The 25482-nt window shown below is 34.6% G+C and overlaps 1 protein-coding gene and 1 pseudogene across 1 annotated transcript; both read right to left on the reverse strand.

Annotated features, from left to right (window-relative positions):
* Window positions 1-14303: 14303 nt before the first annotated feature.
* Window positions 14304-15656, reverse strand: LOC142637171 (UPF0481 protein At3g47200-like; annotated as a pseudogene).
* Window positions 15657-23246: 7590 nt separating this feature from the next.
* On the reverse strand, window positions 23247-24566 carry LOC142637180 (UPF0481 protein At3g47200-like). The gene has a single exon (XM_075811466.1). The coding sequence runs from the start codon at window positions 24564-24566 to the stop codon at window positions 23247-23249; it is 1320 nt and encodes a 439-aa protein (XP_075667581.1).
* Window positions 24567-25482: the final 916 nt, after the last annotated feature.

A 25482-nucleotide genomic window follows, 5' to 3' on the forward strand; every position in this document is an offset into this window, starting at 1 on the left:
TTAAATTTCCTACATCATCATAAAAGATCAAATTACCCAAATAAAATAATTAAATTTAAGTTTGAATATAATCAATGACAGACAAATTATTTAATTATGCACCCCTTTGTCTTGATATCTAAATATCCAAATGTCCATTTGAGAACAACTTATCTAACTTTTTGCTTAAATTTTTTTATTGAAAGTACTGTAAATAAAAAGTAAGAGTTAAATAGAATAAGCAAGTGACTCACATCACATGAGACCCATGGAAAAAAAAAAGCAATAAATAAGTTTATAAGTGCATCCCAAATGGGCACAAAAGTGTAATCAGCATTCTTTAATGGATAATATTTGGCTACAAACTTGGTTGTAGCTTAATGCTACAACTTGACTTTAAAAATTTCACTGTTACATATCTTGAAAATTTTACCGTTAATTGTTGGATTGCATATTTTTATGATTTGAACACACGTCAAGTTTTGTTTCAATCATATGTTATTTATTGGATTTTTTTTTTAAATAACTATAAAAACCAAACTATATTATTAGTTAGCCAAGGTTTGAAACTATTTTGTTATCTAACAAATCGAGTCCTTTGGACTCGATTTTGGAATGCTAAATCGGCTGTACTAATCTCGATTTCAACATTGTCTACAGCTGATGTGGGTACTTGGTCCACATAGGCATCGAACTTGAGTCAAATGGACTCGAGTTTTGTCAAATAGAAATCGAGTCCGTAGGACTTGATTTATTTGTTCGTCTGCTTCAACATCTGCAAACAAACTTCCTTGTTCTTCGAAGCCCCAAAAACCCATGAAGAAAACCCAAAACAAATACCTAATCGGATCTAATTTCCCTCACCTGAAGCTTTCACTGCTTGGGTTTAGTTAGAATCGCCGCCTGGGTTGCTTCTCCTCGAAGAACCTACTGGTGATGCTTGCTTGGTTCTCACTTTAGATCCAAAGCCACGACTGCAATGGACTGCCGAGCTCCACGAGAGGTCCGTGGACGCTGTGACCCAGCTCGGCGGCGCTGACTATGCGACAGCAACATCACCGGAGCGGTGGCAAGAAACCACACCCACATTAAGTCTGACATATTCAGCCTTTGCCGCCTGGGTTGCTTCATTCTCTAGTGCTTCGTTCGTCGGTATTGCTGGGTAATGAAATCGAGTGTTATAGAGTCGATTTTTTGGGTACCGAAATCGACCACTACAGACTCGATTTTCATGCCTACATGAACCAAGTATCCACATCAACTGCAGACGATGTTGAAATCGAGTTTAGTGCAGTTGATTTAGCATTCCAAAATCGAGTCCAAAGGACTTGATTTGTTAGATACCAAAATAGTTTCAAACCTTGGCTAACTAATAATATAGTTTGGTTTTTATAGTTATTTTCCAAAAAAAAAAAAAAAAAAATCCTTATTTACTATATGAATCATAAATTTATTTTTTCAACATAATTTTAGTTGTGGGGACCCGAGGACGGAGGAAGGATACAACAAGGTGTGATTATCACTATAAAAGCAGTCTAAACCCGAGGAGGGGATTTGCCCGAGGATAGGAGGAGAAGAGTCAAATACTTCCTGGAAGTCCGAATGGAGAGGATGGAGTTTAGAGAGAGAGTCAAGGTAGGTGAAGGAAGTTTCCAGTGAAAGCTCATCTACTGCGTCCACATTAAATGACTGGCAACAATTTTATCAACTGCATTGATGAGGAAGTGACCTGAATAGTGGAATTCACAGCTAAGCAACTCCTTATACCACCTTCAACAAAAGTTTAAGGGAAAAAGTGTCCTAAAGAGAGTCTGGATAAGTAAAGATGGAGGGCTAGGAAATGGAACTTCCAGATGAAGGGATCCAAGAAAAAATCAAAGGATAGAGATTAGAGCAAGAACAGTGATAGAAAGAAAGAAAGAGAACAGTGTATCTCCGAGCATAAGAACTTCATCCTCGGGCGAGCTTGTAAAGAACCTTGTATATATTTAATCTTGGACTTTCGTTCATTCATTCCCTGTTTGTATCCTCGAGCTAAGCCCAACTTGTTTTACCCCACTCTCTTTACAAATATCTATTGATTTGGGCCTAACTAGATAGCACAAATTTCATTATTCTAAGTGGGTTTGGGCTGCCAAAGTTTCGTGTCCTTACATTAGTCTTTAGAGTCTTAGATTGCAAAAACTTATAATTTAAACAATTAATTGATAACATAACTATTGATCTTTGATCTTCTGAAAATTTTGAAAGCATGGAGGATATAAGAAAAAAAATGTAATCTAATGGTAAATTTGTCAAAATTCACATCTAATAAAAAAATATTAAGTAAAATTATGGCCTTAAACTATAACAAAATTTGTAGCCAAACTTTGCCCTTTTTTAATTTGTGTTTCCTTCTACACTATTCTACATCAAAGACTTATCCATAAACACCGATAAGATCTCCTTCAAATATTCTAATTCCTTATGAATTTAATTAAGGAGCCTCCATCTATCTAGAACAAGATTTAGCCTTACTATTTTAGATGTCTTACGTAAAAAGAGAAATTGGATTGACATCATTGTGTTCACATTTGGATGGTTCCACTATGACATCAAAACAAAGCTTTTGAGGCGTTGGAGCATATGGTTTTGTCTTTCAAATTTCAAATGCTCTTTTTTTTTTAGAGGGCTGTGGATTAGATGTGTGCTTTTCATAGTGATGTCTTCCATTTTCTTTTCTCTCTGTTTTTTCTCATTGAATGATTACTAATTTGTAATCTTGAGGAGATTGTCTACTACACTTTCTGTGTGCTAGATTGTCCCATTTTATTTGTGAAATTTCTATAATTTCACCCAAAAAAAAAAAAACACTTCGTATAACTGAAAATCCAGATAACTTATGACTGTACCACAAGCAGCTTATATTGATTCCACGTATTAACATAACCTTCCAAGAGAGGCAAAAAGAGAGCATTAGTTGAATTTGTCTACAACAATTAGTATCAAAAACATTTACAATTATAATGCAATGATCTGGCTTTTTTTTTTTTTTTTAAGAAACAGGATAAATTTATTAAAAAAATATTTTAGCATTTTCATTAAATTTTCATTTTGATCCTTAAATTTTCATTTTTATTAAATTTTCAATGTGATATTTTTAAGTGAAATATTGGGCTTAAATAGTATGTTTTAAGTGTTTAATGGTCCTACTTAACAAACTTTAATAAATGGAATTTATTGACTTCTTCTGACAAAATATAGGACTAAATTGTCTAAAGTGAAAACTTGTTAGTAGGTTCCAGTTAGCTCAACTGGTAAAGTCTTTGACGGATGAATAAGAAATCTAGAGTTCAATCCCTGCTTGCACCAAAAATTGATTAGTGTCTTGGTCTGATGAAAAAAATAGTCATCATCAGGAGCGGACGCCATAGGTTGAAACATTCTCAAAAAAAAAAAAAAAAAAAAACTTGTTAGGAATTTTTTTTTTTTTTTTCCTAATGAACTGTAAGGAATTAATTTAGCAACCGAAGTAAAAATGAATGCAATAAATTGCCACGTACATAGACCTTTGAGCACTTTTAGTAAATGAATTGAAACTCGATCTACTGTACGATTTGGCCCCAAACAAATTAATAGATGGATTGTTTATAAAGAAAAGAACCTCTTTCTTTATCTGATCTTCAAAGTTGAAAGACTTGTGCGAGAGGTTGGAGATCATAGCATCCACTGCAAGCCCCACCCAGATTTGCTTGTTCATCACATCCTTCCAAACAAACTTTTCAATGAAGAGTACTAGTGTGTTTCATGCTTGCAATGCGAATCATGCAAAAGTAAAATAAAACAGAAAAATATATAGTATATAACAACGTAAAGTGTAAGCTAAATATATACTATATATATAGTCTATATAGTATAAGCTAAATATAGTTCTAAGTTCTAACTTAACAAAGCCTTGACAAATCTTTAGAACCCATTAGAAATTTGAGACATTCTCAGAAAAATATTTTATTTCAATATATTGAAAACAAGTCTAAAAAATACATATTTTTAAGAGCCCTTTAGGATTTTTTACCATCTTCTTTGAAAATTAAAAAAAAAAAATTACAAAAATATACTTTAATTTCCTATAACATCATAAAAGACCAAGTTACCCAAATAAAATAACTAAATTTTAAGTCTGAAAATAATCAATAATGGACACAATAAAAAAAACATTTAATTACTTCTCCCCGTCTTGACATCTAAACATCTAGCTTCTCAAGATAATTATGCAAGATACTTACAACATCAGAGACTTATCCCTAAACACCGATATGATATCTTTGGTTGGGGAAATCACAAGAAAAATGGAAATAATACAAGATAAATTGAATAATAAAAATTATGAATAATATTTATTTGGAAAAAAGTACACAACACTATTTGGACACCTTCTTCCTTCACTCTCTCCAAATGCACGAATTTTACCTAATATATCCACTCCAATAGATTTTAGCCCTTTATTTTGTATGCTTAAAAATAATATAGTCTCTCTCCTTTTTCAATATAGGATTACACATTTATTTAACTTTTTATCTTTCATATTAACTCTCACCCCCACATCTTTAAATTTAAGTTGTCAATTTTAGCCAAGAGTCTTGTAACTAAATCAGCACTTCCACATGCACAAAGTACTTAAGAGTCTAGGCAGGAAGTGGTTTGAATTACAAGATTAGCAACATATTTTAATTATCTCTAAAAAAAAGTTGTCAATTTTATTCATTTTAATTATTTAATATTAAAATGCTACAACATCTCCTTTAAATATTCTAATGCCTTAAGAATTTAAGTAACCCCATCTAACAAGAACTAGATTTAGCCTTACTATGTTTATGTTTACGTAAAAAGAGAAATTCGATTGACATCATATAATTAGTGTTCATATTTCATATTTGGATGGTTCAATTGACATAAATCAAAGCTCTTAGCCCTCCTGGCACTAAATACCTCAAAAAAATGAGGTCAAATAAATACCTGAGCCAGTGGGACCCATCAACAATACATTGCTCTTCTCTAGCTCAACAGAATCATTGTCCTCATTTTCAAATTCATTAGAGCATTCCCATCCGATAATTCCATCCTATTTTATTTTACCATCTCAAAAAACTACTTTATCAATTATACAATACTATTTTACAATACACTCAACATCCCAACTTTTATTTTACCATACTACACATTAAAATAATATATCTACACAATAAAATAATATATTTACATAATAAAATAATATATTCAAAAGAGAGAGAGAGAGAGAGAGAGAGAGAGAGAGAGAGAATGAGCCAGTGGAGAGAGGAGACAGATTTTTGTAGGTAGAGTAAAATAATAACTTTTGGATTTAGAATGTTGCTACAGTACCATCGCAAATTTGCGATAGTACTGTAGCAGTATTGAATTTTTTTTTATCTTTGGTAGATCAGTTGTTGACGTTTTTTGTGCTGAAATGGTAAATCTTGGCAAGATATGGCATATACCATGCCAGCTGCAAATGCTCTAAGTACCCCATTCAATGCCTGACCCAGTATTCAGATGCATGAATTCAATAAATAAAGCAGTAGCATTTGATGTACATTCATCAAACTATTACTATCATCAAAAATTGAAAAGACAACAACTAGTTTGTGCCTATTCATTACAACTTATTATTCAATTTTTTTTTAAATATTGGGGTTGTTTGAAAACACTATTCCTAAAGCTTTAAAAAGATGTGGTTTGAAAAAGTGCAGTTTGAAACCGCATTACAAGACAAACCCCTCAAGCAAAACTGAAAACCACCAGTATAAACCCCTATAAGATTGTAAAGATCAAAAGTTAACACAATGCAAAAACAATATGGACTAACTTCTTATGAAGGGAAGCATCATATATCCTTTTGTAGTGGTTGTAAACAGCCATTGAAAGCACCTGTCGGATAAACATACTGTGGAACGACTAAATTTCGAGTTCGAAATAAAGTCAAACAAGTGTAATGGTTTCACAAATGCGAATTGGTATTGATGAATATGTGGTACAATTCTCTTTGATTACGAAAGAGTGATCCTCTGATTCGATCTCCTTGAAAAACTCGTTGATTAGAATTTTAATAATGCGATTTTGATTCAAACACCAAATATACTTCAATTTGGCTGGAGGATGGATCGAAAACCCTTGAAATAGAATTACAATGAATCTCTGGCTATGAGCTTGTTAGAAATCCTTTGTTCTTCATGTTCTTCATGTGTTCTTCGTCTTCAAAGGTTTGTGGTGGAAATTCTTCGAGGCTTTAGAGGCTTGAATCTGTAGAGCTTCACTGATTTGTGGTTTCTTGAAGTTTCTAGAGGCTTTCGAGCTTGATTCTAGTGAACTTTGAGATCTAGAAAGATGATTTGGATGATTTCTCTTCGAATATTCTTCATATTCGAAGGTTTCTGGCGAAATGAATCCACAGAGCTTCACCAATTTGTAGTTTCTTGAAGTTTCTAGAGGCTTTTAAGCTTGATTCCAGTGAGCTTTGAGATCTAGGCAGGTAGTTTGGATGATTTTGCTTCGAATGTTCTTCGTATTCGAGGTTGAAGTTCTTGAAGTTCCTGGAGGCTTCAGGGTTTGATTCCAGCAAAGCTTGTATACTTTTGAATCTTCTTTGATGTTACTTATGGCATGGATCTCTTGGTCTGTGTGTTCCAAGATCTCTCATAAGGTGTCTTCATGTGTGTGTGTGTTCCAAGATCTCTCCCAAGGTGTCTTAGTTTGTAGAAATGCCTTAAGAAGGCTTCTATTTATAGGAGTTTGAGGGTGGGTAAACGACACGTGGCGCAGCTTGATTGGTGACAGGTGTCACAGTCTGATTAGAGGAGCTTTAAGACTTTTTCTCCAAGACACATGGCATCTTTTGATTGGCCAATATGTTTTGATTTTCAAGGTGACACATGTCAGCACTTGATTGGACTTCTTGTGTCATCACTTACACGCACCGGGCTGCTTATGTCATCGTTTACATGCATTGATGTGTGATTGGTTTTTGCATGCATTTTATGCCCCTATTTCAATGATACTTGGCAAATTTTTGTTGGTTTCTGAGTAGTGATAGCAAAACCTAATAGCAGTACGTGGCGCTTTATATTGGTCGTATTTTGTGGACTTGATAGTATGATGTGTCAGCTTGTGATAGGTCGAAAATTTTTCCTCTCTACAAATGTCCCCTCGAGACTTGTTCCCGTACACAATTTCTAAGTGTGATAAGGGAATGAGTCTCGAAAATAGATTTTGACACTTGACTCTTCAAGTGAAGTAGTTGAAGGTGGTGAAGCTTTCAACAGGATGAAGTAATTTCAGAAGAGTAAACCCACCCATATGAAAGGTTTTGATGAGACTGAAAAGTAGTCAGCAAGTAGTTAAATGTACCAGCGTGACTGAGCCTTCTCAACAAAGATTAAGTTGAAGTAATTTCAAAGAGTGTTCCATGGTATTTGAAATGGGTCAGTGGATCAAAAAGTCATTTGCAAGTAGCTAGATGTACTTGTTGATTGAATCATATCAGCAGAGGTTAAGCTGAGGTAATTTCAGAAGAGTATGTTGGATCCTTGGCAGCGATCACAGGGTCTAAAAGATGGTGATGAAGTGAGGATGTTGGCTAGATACAACGTGCAGAGCTATGAGGCTAGACACGTGATTTTAAAAACTCTTGGTGAAGTTATATCAGAAAACCATACTTTGGATTATGGAGAGGACATGTAGGAAAGTGGTTGAGTGTGCTTGTGTTATTGTATTTCCCAAGTTAAGTTGAGGCAATTTCAAAAGCTTATGGATTTTGGGTCTGCTGGTGGTGGTTGTGAAGAAGACGAAGATGAAGCAAAGATGGTGAATGGGTGAAACATACGACACCATGTAGCTGGCTCTGTATGTCAGGGAATTTTTGGCGTAGATGTTTTTGGGGTGTTTTGGGATATGAGACTGACTGCATGCTGAATGAGGTCTAGTGGCAAGTCGTCGAATGTGCCTGTGTGATGGGACCATGCCGACGGACGTTAAGATGATGTAATTTCAGAAGAGTACTTTCTAAAATACTTCAACCAGAATTTAAGTTGTAGAAGTTCCAAAAACATGTGTTTTGAAGTACCAGTAACGAATACCATTGTGTCTTGAGTTGATGGTGACATGGACTTAGGCTTTGGTGGAAACACATCCTTAATTGATTGACACCAGAGGCTGATTTCTGATGAGCTGGGACTTTGGAGATTGCTGTGAGTGTTGGATGGGAGAAAATTTGTAGGATGCCCTAACACCTTTCGTCCCTTAACCAAAGAAACTTGTTTAAAGATATGAACAAAGTTGGGAGGTGTGCTTACCTCTCCTTCCACACAAAGGAACGCCAAACTATTCCTCTAAACTCTGATATTGAAAACAATAGTAGGGTGCTTGTGGCGAAGCTCTTCACCAAGCGCCGAGTCAACGTTGAATCACTGGCACGAACACTTAAAAGCATGTGAAGGTTTGCCCTAGACTTTGAAGTACGTGACCTTACTTAGAACATTGTTCTGTTATTGTTCTCCCTAGAAACCGATGCGCAGAAAATTCTCTCACAAGGACCTTGGACTTTTGACAAATACTTGATAGGACTTAACCAATTAAGCGCCTTTGAATCTGTGGATGACGCTAAGTTTGATACCAGCCCTTTTGGATTCAAATCCATAATCTCTCCCTCAGTTGTATGACCAAAGCCAATGCCATGGCTATCGGGAACACTATGGGCAGTGTTGAATAGGTTGATGCTTCACCATTTGGGGAGTCGAGAATGCTGCATCTGAGTTTGAATTAAAATTGCTATTGATCAGCCTCTCTGTCGGGGGTGTTATGTTGATTTAGGTGGGTCGGACCCCCACTGGGTTTCCTTCCAATATGAATGCCTACCTATCTTCTGCTACTGGTGCGGTCTCCTAAACCAAGACGAAAAGGATTGCAAGCTCTGGATAAACAGTAAGGAGTCTCTACAGAAGAATGAGCAACAATATGACCCTTGGCTACATGCTTCTCTGGCCAATGCACAACAATCACAAGTGGTCTGTACCAAATCCTCATAGACCGCAAGCCCTCCTCAGCCCCACCATCCCACACTATCACCATCTATGTGCCCACCCCCTCAAACAACCAACACATCTCCCTCATCGTCGGACCTACCATCTACCTCTCAAACTGATGAAGCCATGACCCACACCAAACGTCCTAAGACCGCTCCTACGCACAAGGAAATATTATTAAACGCCACTTTGTTTGACACATTCATCACAGACCTGGACCACGATTTGAATCACCCTCGAAATTTAAGCACACCTACTCCACTCCTACAGTTGGCCCACACTCCAATTATAGACTCTGAAGAACATTTAGTCTGTACCACACAGTCATTAGTCCCATCACATAAACAAATTGGCACTTTGACACCAACCACACCATTACTTCCTACCCCACACCCACTCCTAGCCCTCCCAAAGTCCCAGACTCCATTACCACATCCACGTACCACTTTGAAATAGAAAAGAATGAAACTTTGCATGGTACTTTACATTCTAAAATTTTGCATGGCCTTGTGCATAACACTTTACAAACTAAAAATTTGCATGGAACTGTGCATGGCACATGGCGTAGGCTAGGGCCACCCCATGACACAATGAACACCACCACATCTAGTGAAACAATACTGAGGTTCAAATGGAAGCAACAATCTCTACCCTCAAATGATGATCCGCTCACTGATAAAAAGCAGAAGCTCTTGGACATGGAGGCAAAGGCGTTGGGTAAGCTCATGGCAGAAAATTTGGGATCGGCGTTGGCTATTCGGCAGCACAGCTGGGCACAATAAATATCTTAAGTTGGAACTGTCGAGGGCTTAGGAACCCTCAGATAATTAATGCCTTGAAAAAGGTTGTTAGGATAAAGAAGCCTAATTTTGTTTTCCTGATGGAAACAAAATCTGATGTAGACTAGATGAAGATAGTAAGAGAAAGTTGTGGTTTCAAAGATGGATTTTCTTATCCTAGTGAGGGAGCCAGTGGAGGTTTGGCTCTTTTTTGGGATTATGATATACAAGTGCAGGTGATGAGTTCATCAATATCTTATATTGATGCCCTTGTAGAGAGTGGGAGTAAATTTGGGCGATGGAAGTTATCAGGATTCTATGGGAACCCAGATACGACATTAAGAGCAGATTCATGGCGTCTCCTTCAGTCCCTCTTTGTTGTTTTTGATCTGCCATGGTTGGTAATCAGGGATTTTAATGAAATTAGGAATGCTGAAGAGAAGGAAGGAGGGGCTTCTCGGCCACCTCAGCAAATGGCCTGGTTTAATAGTGCAATTGATTTTTGTAGGTTGAAGGAGTTAGAGTTCATTGGTCCACTCTTTACGTGGATATACCAGAGGGGGGATGACTATCAAATAAGGGAATGATTAGACCGTGCCTTCGTGACTTTGGAGTGGTCTCTCTTACTCCCTATGGCTCGTGTATTTCATAAATCAACTTCGGTGTCAAACCACAGTTCGCTTTTTCTAAAAAATTTTGAGGAGCTGAAACGACAAAGGCAGAAAAAATTATTCCGTTTCGAGTCTATGTGGCTGAAGGACTCCAAATGTGATCACATAGTTGAATTAGTGTGGACTAAAGGGCAAAGGGATGTGTTGTTGTTCCCTATAGTGACATGCTTGAATTTATGCCGAGGCAAGTTGGAAGATTGGAACCAGAATGTATTTGGGCATGTGGGAAGAGAGATTGTACCTTTACAGACTCAGTTGGAATGGCTTAAAATGCAACCTTCTAATTCAGGTATCATAAAGAATATTCGACGTACAAGAATTGATCTCAATTGCTGGATGGAAAAGGAAAATGCAACGTGGAAACAGAGGGCTCAATTAGACTGGTTTGGAGAGGGAGACAGAAATACCAGTTTTTTTGCAAAGGCTTCATCTAGGCTTAAGAAAAATATCATTGATGGTATCCGTAACTCTCAAGATGTATGGTAGGAGGATGAGGCAACCGTGCAGCAAGTGTTTGTGGATTACTATTCTGAACTATTCACTTCAGTTGCACCCACAGAGTTCGTTGAAATCTTAGAAGCAATCCAACCTAAAGTTTCCCCGGACATGAACAGGCGATTGTTGAAGGATTTTATGCCGAATGAAGTCTATCAAGCTCTTAAGCAGATGCATCCCCAAAAAGCTCCAAACCCTGATGGTATGCCTCCTCTCTTTTTTCAGCACTATTGGCCTACTATTGGTAATTTTGCGACTAAAACAGTACTTGACTACCTTAATTTTGGCATCACCCCCCCCCCCCAAAGTTTAATCAAAATCACATTGATTTAGTTCCTAAAATAAATCAACCAAGGAAAGTAATAGAGTATAGGCCTATTAGTCTATGTAATGTGATTTACAAGTTGGCTGCTAAAACTCTTACTAATCGTCTTAAGAAAACTCTCCCTGCTATTATGAGTGACACTTAGAGCGCTTTTGTTAATGGCAGACTAATTACTAATAATGTTTTAGTAGCTTTTGTAACTATGCATCACATTAGTCAAAGGAAAACAGATAGGTAAGGAGAAATGGCAATGAAATTAGACATGAATAAAGCATATGATATGGTGGAATCGATTTGCATTGATAAAATAATGGAGAAGTTGGGTTTCTACCACAGATGGAGGGGGTTGATGATGCAATGTATTTCTTCTGTCACGTACGCTGTCAGAATTAATGGCAAGCCCAAAGGCCACAGCACTCCCACGAGGGCTCTTCGACAAGGTGACCCTTTCTCTCCTTATCTATTCCTACTTTGTGCAGAAGGACTTTTGGCTTTAATTAAAAAAATTGTTGTTGATGGCTCTATGAAAGGTGTTTCTGTTTGTAGGGTTGGTCCTCTGTTGTCTCATTTATTTTTTGCAGAAGATAGTATTATTTTCTACAAATCTTCCATTGAGGAATGTGATGCTCTTCAGTGGGACTTGATAGTTTATGAGGCAACTTCAAGGCAATAGTTGAATAGGGCCAAAACATCCCTCTTCTTCAGTAGCAACACGCTCAAAGAAGTTCAAGAGAAGATCCAGTCCAGATTTGGCACCCAAGTTATCAAGCAGCATGAAAAATACTTGGGTTTGCCCTTGTTGGTGGGTAAAAACAAGAAAAACTCCTTCAAAGAAATGAAAGTTAAATTGATAAGGAAATTGGCCAGATGGAAGGAAAATTTATTGTCAAAGGCAGGGAAGGAGATCCTAATTAAGGTGCTTGCCCAAGCAATAACCACATATTCTCTGAGCTGTTTTAAAATCTCAGACTTCTTATGTGATGAATTGCCAAGCTTAATAAGGAACTTTTGGTGGGGGCAGAAAAAAGATGAACGCAAGATGGCTTGGATTAGTTAGGACAAGCTTTGTACTTTCAAATCCTAAGGGGGTATGGGCTTCAAACAATTAAAACAATTCAATTTAGCTCCTATGGCCAAGCAAGGGTGGTGTCTGCAAATGGGAGGGGAGTCTTTGCTGTACCGGGTGTTTAAAGCAAAGTATTTTCCTAACTGTGATTTCATCCAATCAAAGATGGGTAGTAATCCCTCGTATGCATGGCGTAGCATCTTGGTAGCTCAACAAATAGTGGAAAAAGGGATCCGTTGGCAAGTTGCCAATGGCAGAAAGATTAGGATATGGTAGGATAGGTGGCTTCCTACACCTTACAATTACAAGGTGACATCACCACCGCCCCTGCCTCTTGATGTTTCTTAGGTTGGTGACCTTATTGACCCTGACTTGGGTGCATGGAAATCAAATACGTTGAAGAGGCTTTTCCTTTCGCATGAGGCTGAGTTAATTGCTAGTACCGCTTTGAGCTCGCATCTACCTGATGATAAATTGGTATGGGCGCTAACATCCAATGGGAAGTTCTCTGTTAGAAGTGCCTACCAATTAGCTATAGAGATGGCAGCTAAGGTCGTAACGGGGACAGTTTCTGATGGATGTTAGTTAAGGAAATTCTAGAAGTGGCTTTGGGGGCTTAATATTCCACACAAAGTTCGGCACTTTGCTTGGTGGGCTTGCAAAGATATTCTCCCCACTAAGGAGAACCTTATGCATTAGAAAGTGTTGTTGGATGGGAAGTGTAAAGCATGCCAGTTAGAGGTGGAGTCCTTGGGACACCTATTCTGGGACTGTGCTTTGGTCCGTGAGGTTTGGGCAATCTCGAACCTTTTTCCAGTTGGGTTGAGAGTTCATTTCAGCTCTTTCATGGATATGGCCTGGTATGGTGCTATGGAAGCGAATTGGGAACAGGATAGACTTGAAAAAATCATCATGGTAGCGTGGGCAGTGTGGACGGATTGGAATCGGACCAGGTGTGGAAGTATGAAGAAGCCATGTCAGCAGGTGGTTTTTGGGGCAGTGAAGTACCTCAGGAGATTTTTCAAGTGGAGAATGAGCCTAGCCCAACTACACATGTCCACTGGAGCCCTCCTCAAGCCGATAAGTTCAAAATCAATGTGGACGGTGCTGCTTTTACGCACTAAAAGTCTGTTGGAATTGGTGTGGTAATTAGAGACTCAGCTAGTAGAATTATTGGTGCGTGTAGTAAGAAAATCTAGGCACCCCTCGGAGCGGTGGAAGCTAAAGCCAAAGCTATTGAATGCGGTCTGCATTTTGCGATGGACATGATGATCCAAGGGTTTTTTTTGGAGAGTGACTCACTGACTCTCATAAATGCAATGAAAGAGACCTCTCCCCCACCTTCTTCTATAGTTGTTGTGGTGTAAGGTTCTCTGTCTGATTCCCATAATTTTCGACAAGTAGATTTTCCCGATGTTCATTGGCAAGCCAATAGACCGGCTCACCTTTTAGCTAATTATGCTCTAGGCATTGATGAATTCTCTATTTGATTAGAAGGGAGTCCTTGTTTTCTTGAACAAGCTCTTCTAAATGATGTACTATTAATTCCTTCGTTTCAATAAAGTTTGGAAGTATTTCAGATAAAAAAAAAAAAAGTCAACGGCCTTACACCAAGTTGCTTTTATGATAAAAGTCATATCAAAGCCTACTTGGGATTAAATTACGATGGTAGCTAAAAATAGAAAATAAAACAAGATGAATTTCAAGCTACAGTCTTGTATTAATATAACCATGAACTTAAGAAAAAAAGAGAGTAAATAAAACAAGTCTAGTATTTTATAATGGCAAGTTCAGTTTTTAATCGTAACAAATTAATTAACAATACAATGAAACAATTTCTCGAAAAAAAAAAACACACACAAATAGTTCAATATATTGATACAACAAAACAAAGAGCAATAATCCAAATAATATTTACCAATACTCATAGGGCTTAAATCTATTGTTTTACCCTTTTATTGTATATATAGTTTGCAGAAAAGTAAGCACTAAGAAGATGAAACCAACAACTGTAGAAGCAACACTCCAAGGACTACTAAAATAATCACGTCTCAAAGTTGCCTGCCACCTATTCCAAGGTTTCTTATAAAATGCCTTCAAATCTTTGCAAACACGATAAAAATTGGAGTTCATGTCGACATATATCACATTTTCGACAAGACCGTTCACCAAATTTCTAGCTTCATCGCTGTTGCCTAGCAAATTAAGCATGACGCCCTTTCGAACAAGTAAATCCACATCTTTGTTAGTGTTAATAGGGAAACCAAATAGGATAAAATAATCGGTAATGTATGCTTTATCTGAATAATGACATTGCTCCAAAGCCAAAAGGTTTCGGATAATAGTTTCGCTTGAATTGTCTAACGTTAAAGGTGGCATTCTCAAGGCTCCCTTTGTGAATTTTATATCTAATAAGCAACTACTTGGATCTTTCTTAAACGCCAATCCCGCCTCACGCAATTGGGTTGCAGAATGCAAATGTTTAATTACATCATTGCCTCTTTTTGGTATCTTTTCGGATGGAGGTAGCCAAAAGGTTCTAAGCAAATCGAGAAAGTGTTTCATTTTCAAATGGGGACTATAACTTATGCGTTGAGTGTTGTAATAATCAAAGTAGTAAAATGTCATGACTTGAATTAAGGACCTGGAGTACCTTGGGTGAGAGGCAAAGGCATAGTCAAATAGTTTCTCCAAAATAAAGAATGGAAGTTGATTTTCAAGTAAAATCAAGTCAAACCTTATAGCACTTATCAACCATGTTTCTAGACGTGCACCATTGTCTTCACTCATCCAATCATTGAAGAAGTCTCTCCAGAACAACTCAAGAATGAAGATGGCATCCATTGTAATAATCTTTACAAAATGATCACTGTCAAGGTGGATGGTCTCAGCATAACAACATCGAATGCTTTCTTCATTCTCCTTTATAATCCTCACTAAATCCTCCAAGCTTATATCAAAATTCTCAACACGTTCAATGAAATACTTGAGGTATCTCAATTTGCGTTGTTCCATTGTATGCAATTTGTCATTGGCACCCTGGTGAAAGGGCCCTATTGAAACAACCTGAGGAGTGTAGTGTTCTTCCTTCAATTTGCGAAGATAATCAGGAACCCTATAGATGCAACTCTCAAGTGATAAGGGGGACTCCAAATGTTTTAACATTTCTTGAATTTCATTTACCACATGTGTACATTGATGTTGAATTTCAATTGATGAACTTGCCCCCCTTCGAATTTCTGTCTTTGCTGACTTCATTTCTTCCATCTACAAACTTCACTCTCTGATTATCCTAATGACAAAACAACACTCACTAGGATTATAAATATTAAATAGATAGTTCCCATTATTTACTAGCTTTAGGTATTGAGCTTAGTTGCCCTTTGAATTTCATGCTAGGAAGTAAGAACCTCTTCTTGAATAAAAATTTAAAATAAAAGTAATCTTAACAATGCTCCTCAGTGTTAAAAATGAATTACCACAGATTGTGGTCTACTTAGCAAGCATTTCTTATTGTATAATGTAACATGTATAGTTTGTGTGTGTTTATGTTTTTTATAGATAAAACTACAAAAATCTCCTTAAAGTTTATTGGAGCTTACATTTCGAATCTTTTAGTTTCAAAATCCACTCGTTTCCTCCTTTATTATATTTAATATATTGATCTTGCATTTGCATTAGTTTGCAAAAAAAATTCTACCTATTTTAGCATTAAAAAAAAAACAGTATTTTCTATTTTACATACTTACTTTTCAAAACACAACACAACAGATTATCTATTTTTTTTACATGTTATTAATATATCGATTTTCTTAGTTTTTTTAATTGTTTTTCTTTCTTCACACATAATAACCATCATCCACTCTCTTCCTCCATTATTGAGATACAAAAAAAAAGTACAAAATGAATAGTGTCAGTGTAAATTTATTGTTGCAAACTTGTAAATTTACACAATTATATACAGACTAATGTGAGACATTTTTAGGCAAATTTATGTAAATTCTACACATTTTTCTATTATGCACGGACTAATATAAATGCTCACTAACCTCCTTTAGCTAAACATTCACATCAACTCATGCAAAACATTTCGTCTATTTTAGCATAAGAATTTACTTTTTCTATTATGCATACTCACTTTTCATAATACCCCATAGTAGATTATCTCTTTTACACTACATTACATTAAAATATCAATTTTTCTTGAGTTTTTTTTAGTTGTTTCTCTTCCTTCATATACAATAACCATTATCCACTCTATTCTTTCACCTTTGGAGTACATAAAGAAAGAATAAAAAAACTATATGCAAAATGAATAGTTCAATATAAATTTACACAATTACTATGGCAACTTTGCAATTATACACATTTTTAGCTCGACTTTCTAGGTGATTGATGGTTAAATGTGTAAAGTTGATACATCTTTCTATTTTGCATTGATTGATGCAAATGCTCTATTTGTTAAAAAACAGGTAACCTACATCACCATCTAACCAATAATTCAAAATAAACTCTAATTTACCCAACGTACAGAAATAGGTTTTTGTCTTCCCCTAACTTTTTTTCCTAAATCAAGTAACTCAAGTAAATTACCCATATATAAAAAACCATTGATGATGTTGATTAAACATCAACAAAAACTCATAATAATCTATCTATGCATGAAAGTATGAATTAGTCCCTTAAATTAGTTATAGAGTTGCTATCGGCATTTAGTTTAAAAAGAACCAAAACTAAATATCATTGTCATTTTATTGTCTTGGCCAAGACTTAGGAGTTAGGACCATTTGAGGGCAAAAAAGATTTGTAAAGATCAATTTCCAAGGTAATTCCCAAAAGATAGCATCTAACTATCTCAAAAAAAAAAGAAAAAAAAAAAAAAAGAAAGAAAGAAAGAAGCACCGTGAGAATATTCTTGACTGGCTGAACTAGATGGCTGGCATTACCCACAAATGCCTGCAACTTGTGCCAAATCAAACCGACTCATACTTAGCCATGAAATGCCACCATTGCCCTGCCTTACGGCCGAGAATTGGAGAGTTTGTGATCCAAGCCTACTCGGCCAATCTTCTCAATTCATCATTTATGCATAAATGTAATAACTTTTTTTTTTAGTGTTTGAATTCTTTTCTAGAGATACTCATGCTTCATTCTCAATCCAACTTATAATATATATGCTGTATAGGTATAAACATTATCGTTTTTTTTTTTTTTGGGACTTACAACAAGTAGTAAGAGTAGAGAGATTTGGAATTTCAAACACAACTTCCCCTTAAGATGAGAATTAAATAATGTTATTGAGGTAAACGTTATCAACTATAGATGAGCTAGGCACATGCATTTTAAAATCATTACAAACAAATATATATATATATATATATATATATATATATATATATAGAGAGAGAGAGAGAGAGAGAGAGAGAGAGAGAGAGAGAATAGCACCTTCTACAACAATAACTTTGTTATGCCGACTTGAAAGATGAAAGCACAACGCAAGAGACCTTTCGTCACTTTGATAAATAAACTACAAATTTGTTGTGTCTCCAAACTATTCCATACATGAACTGTATAAGCAAGAAATTTGCTCCTTTAATTTTTTACAGGTTCCTTTTTCTCTCCATATCTACCCTCTTTCTTGCTTTTTCTTTAGTCTTCAAAGATTCTAGTCATTCTTGCCTTTTTCTTTTCCTTGTCTGCAAATATATATTCCAGTTGTAAGGTTGAATCATCCTTGCAGATCCTAATTAACATGCACAAGTACATCCTAAAATGCACAAGTACACTACACAAATTAGGTTTCCAACATTTAGGGAGCGCTCCTTCATTTGAGTACAACCACACGTCTATAATGGGTTCGAACTGAAAATTTTTCCTTTATGGGTTTATAACTTTATATACTTGAGATAAAATATATTGAAATTTTGAAAGCCAAACAGGATTCATCCGGGGTCATCAAATTAATTTTTTGTAATCTTATAACTAAATAATCAAGTAACATGCAATGCCCCTTTAAACCTCTTGTGATGTGCAATCACCTTATTGTCATTGTAGTTTTGCTAGGAACTTGAAACTTTGAGCATAAAATTTTGAAATCTTGGAAAATTTATTAGAAAACAAAAATTATAAATAAATAACCTTACACTTGCAATAAAATGCTATGCTATTGAAATCTAAGAAATAATAAAAAGAAAAATAAAAGTAAAAAAAAAAAATTAATAAGTTCGTTTCATTGATGTAGGGGAGATAAGGGAACCTCAGTACCTCAGTATCTCATTTGACTACAAGAGATTAATTTTGCCAATTAAAATAACTAGAGTAGTCCACAAAAAGTTAAAGTTTAATACTTAAGATTTTAGTGGGTTCCAATTTATTCAACTGGTAAAATCTCTGAGGATTGTATAAGAAATCTAGAGTTCAATCTCCACCTATACCAAAAACTAATGGGTGTTTTGATTTGATGATAAAAAGCTATCATTAGGAGCGAACGCTATAAATTAAAACTCTCTCATAAAAATAAATAAATAAATAAAAAAGATTTTGTGTCAAACAATCATACATTTTATGCCTATATAGCTATTGAATTAGCGAACCATAAGTATATATATAGCTATTAATTTATTATCAATTTGAGCTTTATCGAAAGCTGTAAAGTTTACGTTACATTTGCATGTTTGCAAAACAGAGGTGTATAAGTCATAAAACTGCAAGAGCAAGAGAAAGAGAGAAGAAGGTATCGAACCTAGCTAGTCCAAAAAGATCAAGCTTGTTTTCAGTGCTACATTAATTACATAAATGAAAAATTGCCACACCCCACACAGACCTTAATTTGAGCACCTTTAGTGTGAATGAAATGAAACTCTACTGTATGATTCGGCCCCAAACAAAGTAATAGATGGATTGTTTACAAAGAAAAGAACCCGATTCTTTATCTGATCATCAAAGTTGAAAGACTTGTGCGAGAGGTTGGAGATCATAGCATCCACTGTAAGCCCCACCAAGATTTGCTTGCTCATATCATTCCAAACAAACTTTTCAATGAAGAGTACTGGTGTGTTTCATGCCATCAAAGCAAATCATGTAAAAGTAAAATAAACCAGCAAAATATATATATATAACAACGTAAAGTGTAATAAGGTTAGGAGTACACATCCTAAAATGGATTTCCTCTCATCTGGAAAACAAATAAAGAATGCCTATGTTTCAAGATAAAGCTAAAGATAGAGTTTCAAGCAAAACGAACAGAAACAAGCTAGACATACTTCTAGCTTAACGAAGCCTCGACGAATCAAGGAAAAATAAATCTAGAACCCATTAGAAATTTGAGACATTCTCAAAAAACCAGTCTAAAAAAAAATACATATTTTTAAGAGTCTTTTAGGATTTTTTACCGTTTTCTTTGAAAATAAAAAGTTACAAAAACGTACTTAAATTTCTTACCACATCATAAAAGACCAAATTACCCAAACAAAATAACTAAATTTAAGTTTGAAAATAATGAATAACGGACAAAAAAAATTTAATTACATGCCCCTCCCTCTTGGCATTTAAATATCAAGCTTCTCAAGAAAATTATGCGAGGATATTTTTTTTTATGGGAAATACTAAACTTTTATTCATGAATTAAGGGGACAGTAGCTACAGCATTGTCTTGAGCACAAGCCTGCTCAATATGGCTCGGGCAAGTCTCTACCTATGCAACATAGCTAACTAAGGATTTTGAATACTGGGCTAACATGTGAGCAGGGACATTTCCCTGTCTTTTGGTGTGTGAGAAAGAACATGATCTGAACATGTGTGCTTGCTGATGAATGCCATCCACGATGAATTGGATTGAAGATCTCGGTGTCGCTGTACCCTAAACTGCACTGTTGACTTCCAGCAAATTTTTTCTCATCAAACAAATATATCAAAAACATTTACAATTATAATACAATAATCTGGCAAATTAAATAGGAGAAATACATGAAAAAAAAAATATTTTAGCAATATTTTTATTAAATTTACATTTTGATCCTTAACAATTAAATTAAATTAAATTAATCCTTTGATTTTGATTTTTTTTTTCTTTTACTTCCTTTTGAAATCGGTGTGACATACATGATACAACCTCTGTTAAAAGCCATTGTGTAATAATTAACTTATGTGACATAAATAGCAATGACAATACCAAATTCCTCTCAAAAAAAAAAAAAAAAAAAAAAAAGAAGAAGAAGAAGAAGAGACAGATAAGCATTGCCTAGTCTCCTTTATTTGGAAAACCAAGGTTTTTAAATCCCCATCCATCGTTTTTTAATGTCCTTTATTTGCCTAGTCTCCTTTATAAGATGAACCTACAATGCTGAAAAGTGGGTGTCTGTGTCGATGGGTTGACAAATGAGGCAGGTCGCCTGGGTAAGAATTAGTGGTCATTTTTGTTCTTTGACTGTTGCGTCTGTGATTTTATAGAGGAAGAAAGCCTTACTTTGTGATATTTTTAAGTGAAATAGTGGGCATAAATAGTGCGTTTTAAGTGTTTAAAAATCCTACTTAACAAACTTTATTACAAGGATTTTATTGACTTCTGACAAAATAAGGGACCATACTGTCTAAAGTGAAACCTTAGGAATTAATTTAGAAACTGATGAAGAACAAATGAGTAGAATAAATTGAATTTTAGCCTAAATTTAAAGTAAAAAGGGGTATTAAAAAAACTTAGGGGAAGTATTATTTTATCCTTGTGAAACTTCAAAAGCCCACATTTTCAAATGTGACACTTTAAACTCCACACTTTCATTGTTGTGCTGAAAACTTGAAAATTATGAAACACTTGAGAACATATGTAGGTGAGGTTTTGTTTGACTCAGTAACGAAAATATCAAATATGGGACTTAAAATGAGACGTTTAAAAGTATGAAATTTAATTTGACACAATGATTAAATTATAAGTTTTTTTTTTTTTTTTGGTAAAATGCAAACTATACCCTTGAAATTTAGGGTATTCAGATTTTATACTTTAAAATTTCAAAATTTATATTTCATACCCTAACATTATATTTTGTTTTGATTATTATATATCTCTTTGTCAGTTTTTTTGCTAATGTGTCTGTTAAATGACACATCAGCGTGCCACATGTGATATTTGCTCCAGTTAAGGCATGCCACGTGGATTTAACAATTACACATAATTAAATAACTTTTAAAAAATTAAAAATTAAAATAAATACTATAGAATATACAAAATTACAAATTAAAATAATATAATATAAAATAATTTCTATAATCTGGGCATTCCTAAAATTTTCCAAGAAAATCAAATTTTGCTCTAGAAACAAAGATTCAATATATATATATTAAAAAAAAAAACTCACATGAAAAATTAGTACCATTGTATTCAGTATACATCGCTATGTAAGATTGTTGAGGGGTGTATCGTTCCAATTAGCAGTGCTATGAATTGAAAACCAATCAGAATTAGAGAACCTAACTCGTGTTTACTGACGTACGTTTGAAACTCCATCGCTATGTCGTGTTTTTGTTCTAATGAAATCTCCATGGCACAACTTCATTCCCACAGCACTTGAAATAACCAAACTCATGCTGAAGTGAAATCCAAACACCCAAATCCCAACTGTCACCACTTGCTCCTATTTGCGAATTTAACAACCTCTACATCATGGAGGGGCTAAGTCTGATGAAAGAGAGTATGAAGGTAGAACTGAGTTATGTAGAGGGAGAGCGAGTGAGTTAGGCACGTTCAGAGCCACGGTTAGTGATGGGCTGATGACTGGTTTTTGGTCATTTATTTGGTGTTTGGTGCATTTTTTTAGCTTTGAAAAATGTATGATTTGAGGCTTTTTTTTTTTTTTTTTTTGGTTGAGAGACAGTTTTCATTTTCTGGGGGCAAGACTCAATTTGTTCATTTCATAAAATGTTGAAAAGATAAATAATTTAATTTAATTTTTTTAGGATTTATTTTAATTTTTTGAATATTTAATTAATGATATGGAATAATTAATAACATGTGTCATGATTTAATAAGTGACAAGCTGATGTTTCACTTAATCATCTCAACAAAAACTTGACAGTGGAGTTAATAATCAAAAAGACATATACAGTTAGTGTGTGAAATTCAAATTCTAAAATGTTAAGGTATTCTAAATACCTCCAAACTTTAAGGGTGTATTTTACATTTGGGATCATAAGTGAGGTTTTTTTTTTTTACACAATAATGAAAATATCAAATATGGAATTTAAAATAAGACGTTTAAAAGTATGAAATTCAATTTGATACAAGGGTGAAGCCTAAATCCCAAGCCCTTTATATGTATAAGGATTTTAGTTCTTTGGTTTTTTTTTTTTAATATATATATATATATATATATATATATATATATATATATATATATATATATATATGGTGTAGTTAACTAGGGTTAGTTGAGTTAAGTTTGCTTAAGTAATCACGTGCAATGCACATGACATTTTTTCCGCATGTCAGTTTATTAGAGCAGTTTATAGCCGTAGGCTATAACTGATTTTCTAGCTCAACTTTGTCCAAGAAAAAAAAAAGTATAATAAAACAAGTCTAGTAATTTATAATGGCAAGTTTAGTTTTTAATCGTAATAACAGGTTAATTAACAATACAATGAAACAATTTCTCAAAAAAAAAAAAAAACACACACACACAGAAACAGTACAATATATTAATAATCATAGGGCTTGAATCTATTGTTTTACCCCTTTATTGTATATATAGTTTGCAGTAAAGTAAGCACCAAGAAGATGAAAGCAATGAAACAATTTCTCAAAAAAAAAAAAAAAAAAAACACAAACAGTACAATATATTAATAATCATAGGGCTTGAATCTATTGTTTTACCCTTTTATTGTATATATAGTTTGCAGTAAAGTAAGCACCAAGAAGATGAAAGCAACAACTGTAGAAGCAATACTCCAAGGACTACTAAAATAATCACGTCTCAAAGTTGCATGCCACCTATTCCAAGGTTTCTTATAGAACGCCTTCAAATCTTTGCAAACATGATAAAAATTGGAGTTCATGTCAACATATATCACATTTTCGACAAGACTGTTCACCAAATTTCTAGCTTCATCACTGTTACCTAGCAAATTAAGCATGACGCCCTTTCGAACAAGTAAATCCACATCTTTGTTAGTGTTAATAAGGAAACCAAATAGGATAAAATAATCGGTAATGTATGCTTTATCTGAATAATGACATTGCTCCAAAGCCAAAAGGTTTCGGATAATAGTTTCGCTTGAATTGTCTAACGTTAAAGGTGGCATTCTCAAGGCTCCCTTTGTGAATTTTATATCTAATAAGCAACTACTTGGATCTTTCTTAAACGCCAATCCCGCCTCACGCAATTGGGTTGCAGAATGCAAATGTTTAATTACATCATTGCCTCTTTTCGGTATCTTTTCGGATGGAGGTAGCCAAAAGGTTCTAAGCAAATCGAGAAAGTGTTTCATTTTCAAATGGGGACTATAACTTATGCGTTGAGTGTTGTAATAATCAAAGTAGTAAAATGTCATGACTTGAATTAAGGACCTGGAGTACCTAGGGTGAGAGGCAAAGGCATAGTCAAATAGTTTCTCCAAAATAAAGAATGGAAGTTGATTTTCAAGTAAAATCAAGTCAAACCTTATAGCACTTATCAACCATGTTTCTAGACGTGCACCATTGTCTTCACTCATCCAATCATTGAAGAAGTCTCTCCAGAACAACTCAAGAATGAAGATGGCATCCATTGTAATAATCTTTACAAAATGATCACTGTCAAGGTGGATGGTCTCAGCATAACAACATCGAATGCTTTCTTCATTCTCCTTTATAATCCTTACTAAATCCTCCAAGCTTATATCAAAATTCTCAACACGTTCAATGAAATACTTGAGGTACCTCAATTTGCGTTGTTCCATTGTATGCAATTTGTCATTGGCATCATGGTGAAAGGGCCCTATTGAAATAACCTGAGGAGTGTAGTGTTCTTCCTTCAATTTGCGAAGATAATCAGGAACCCTATAAATGCAACTCTCAAGTGATAAGGGGGACTCCAAATGTTTTAACATTTCTTGAATTTCATTTACCACGTGTGTACATTGATGTTGAATTTCAATTGATGAACTTGCCCCCCTTCGAATTTCTGTTTTTGCTGACTTCATTTCTTCCATCTATAAACTTCACTCTCTGATTATCCTGATGACAAAACAACACTCACTAGGATTATAAATATTAAATAGATAGTTCCCATTATTTATTAGCTTTAGTTATCGAGCTTAGTTGCCCTTTGAATTTCATGCTAGGAAGTAAGAACCTCTTCTTGAATAAAAATTTAAAATAAAAGTAATCTTAACAATGCTCCTCAGCGTTAAACATGAATTACCACAGATCGTGGTCTACTTAGCAAGCATTTCTTATTGTATAATGTACATGTACAGTTTGTGTGTGTTTGTGTTTTTTATAGATAAAACTACAAAAATCTCCTTAAAGTTTATTGGAGCTTACAATTTGAATCTTTTAGTTGCAAAATCCACTAGTTTCCTCCTTTTATTATATTTAATATATTGATCTTGCATTTGCATTAGTTCGCACAAAAAATCCTACTTATTTTAGCATTAAAAAAAATAGATTTTTTCTATTTTACATACTCATTTTTCAAAACACAACTCAACAAATTATCTATTTTTTTACTACATTTTATTAAAATATCGATTTTCTTAGTTTTTTTAATTATTTTTCTTTCTTCACACATAATAACCATCATCCACTCTCTTCCTCCATTATTGAGATACATAAAAGAACTAAACAACTAAATACAAAATGAAAAGTATCAGTGTAAATTTATTGTCGCAAACTTGTAAATTTACACAATTATATAAAGACTGATATGAGACATTTTAAGGCAAATTCTACACATTTTTCTATTATATACGGACTAATATAAATGCTCACTAACCTCCTTTAGCTAAACATTCACATCAACTCATGCAAAACATTTCGTCTATTTTTGCATAAGAATTTACTTTTTCTATTTTACATACTCACTTTTTGATAATACCCATATTAGATTATCTCTTTTACACTATA

The sequence above is a fragment of the Castanea sativa genome, chromosome 1 (genome assembly GCF_040712315.1).
Source record: "Castanea sativa cultivar Marrone di Chiusa Pesio chromosome 1, ASM4071231v1".
In the NCBI taxonomy this organism is placed as follows: Eukaryota; Viridiplantae; Streptophyta; class Magnoliopsida; order Fagales; family Fagaceae; genus Castanea; species Castanea sativa.

Bases quoted from the DNA above. Each gene is read 5' to 3' on its own strand.
- LOC142637180 (XM_075811466.1), bottom strand. From the start codon at position 24,566: ATGGAAGAAATGAAGTCAGCAAAAACAGAAATTCGAAGGGGGGCAAGT.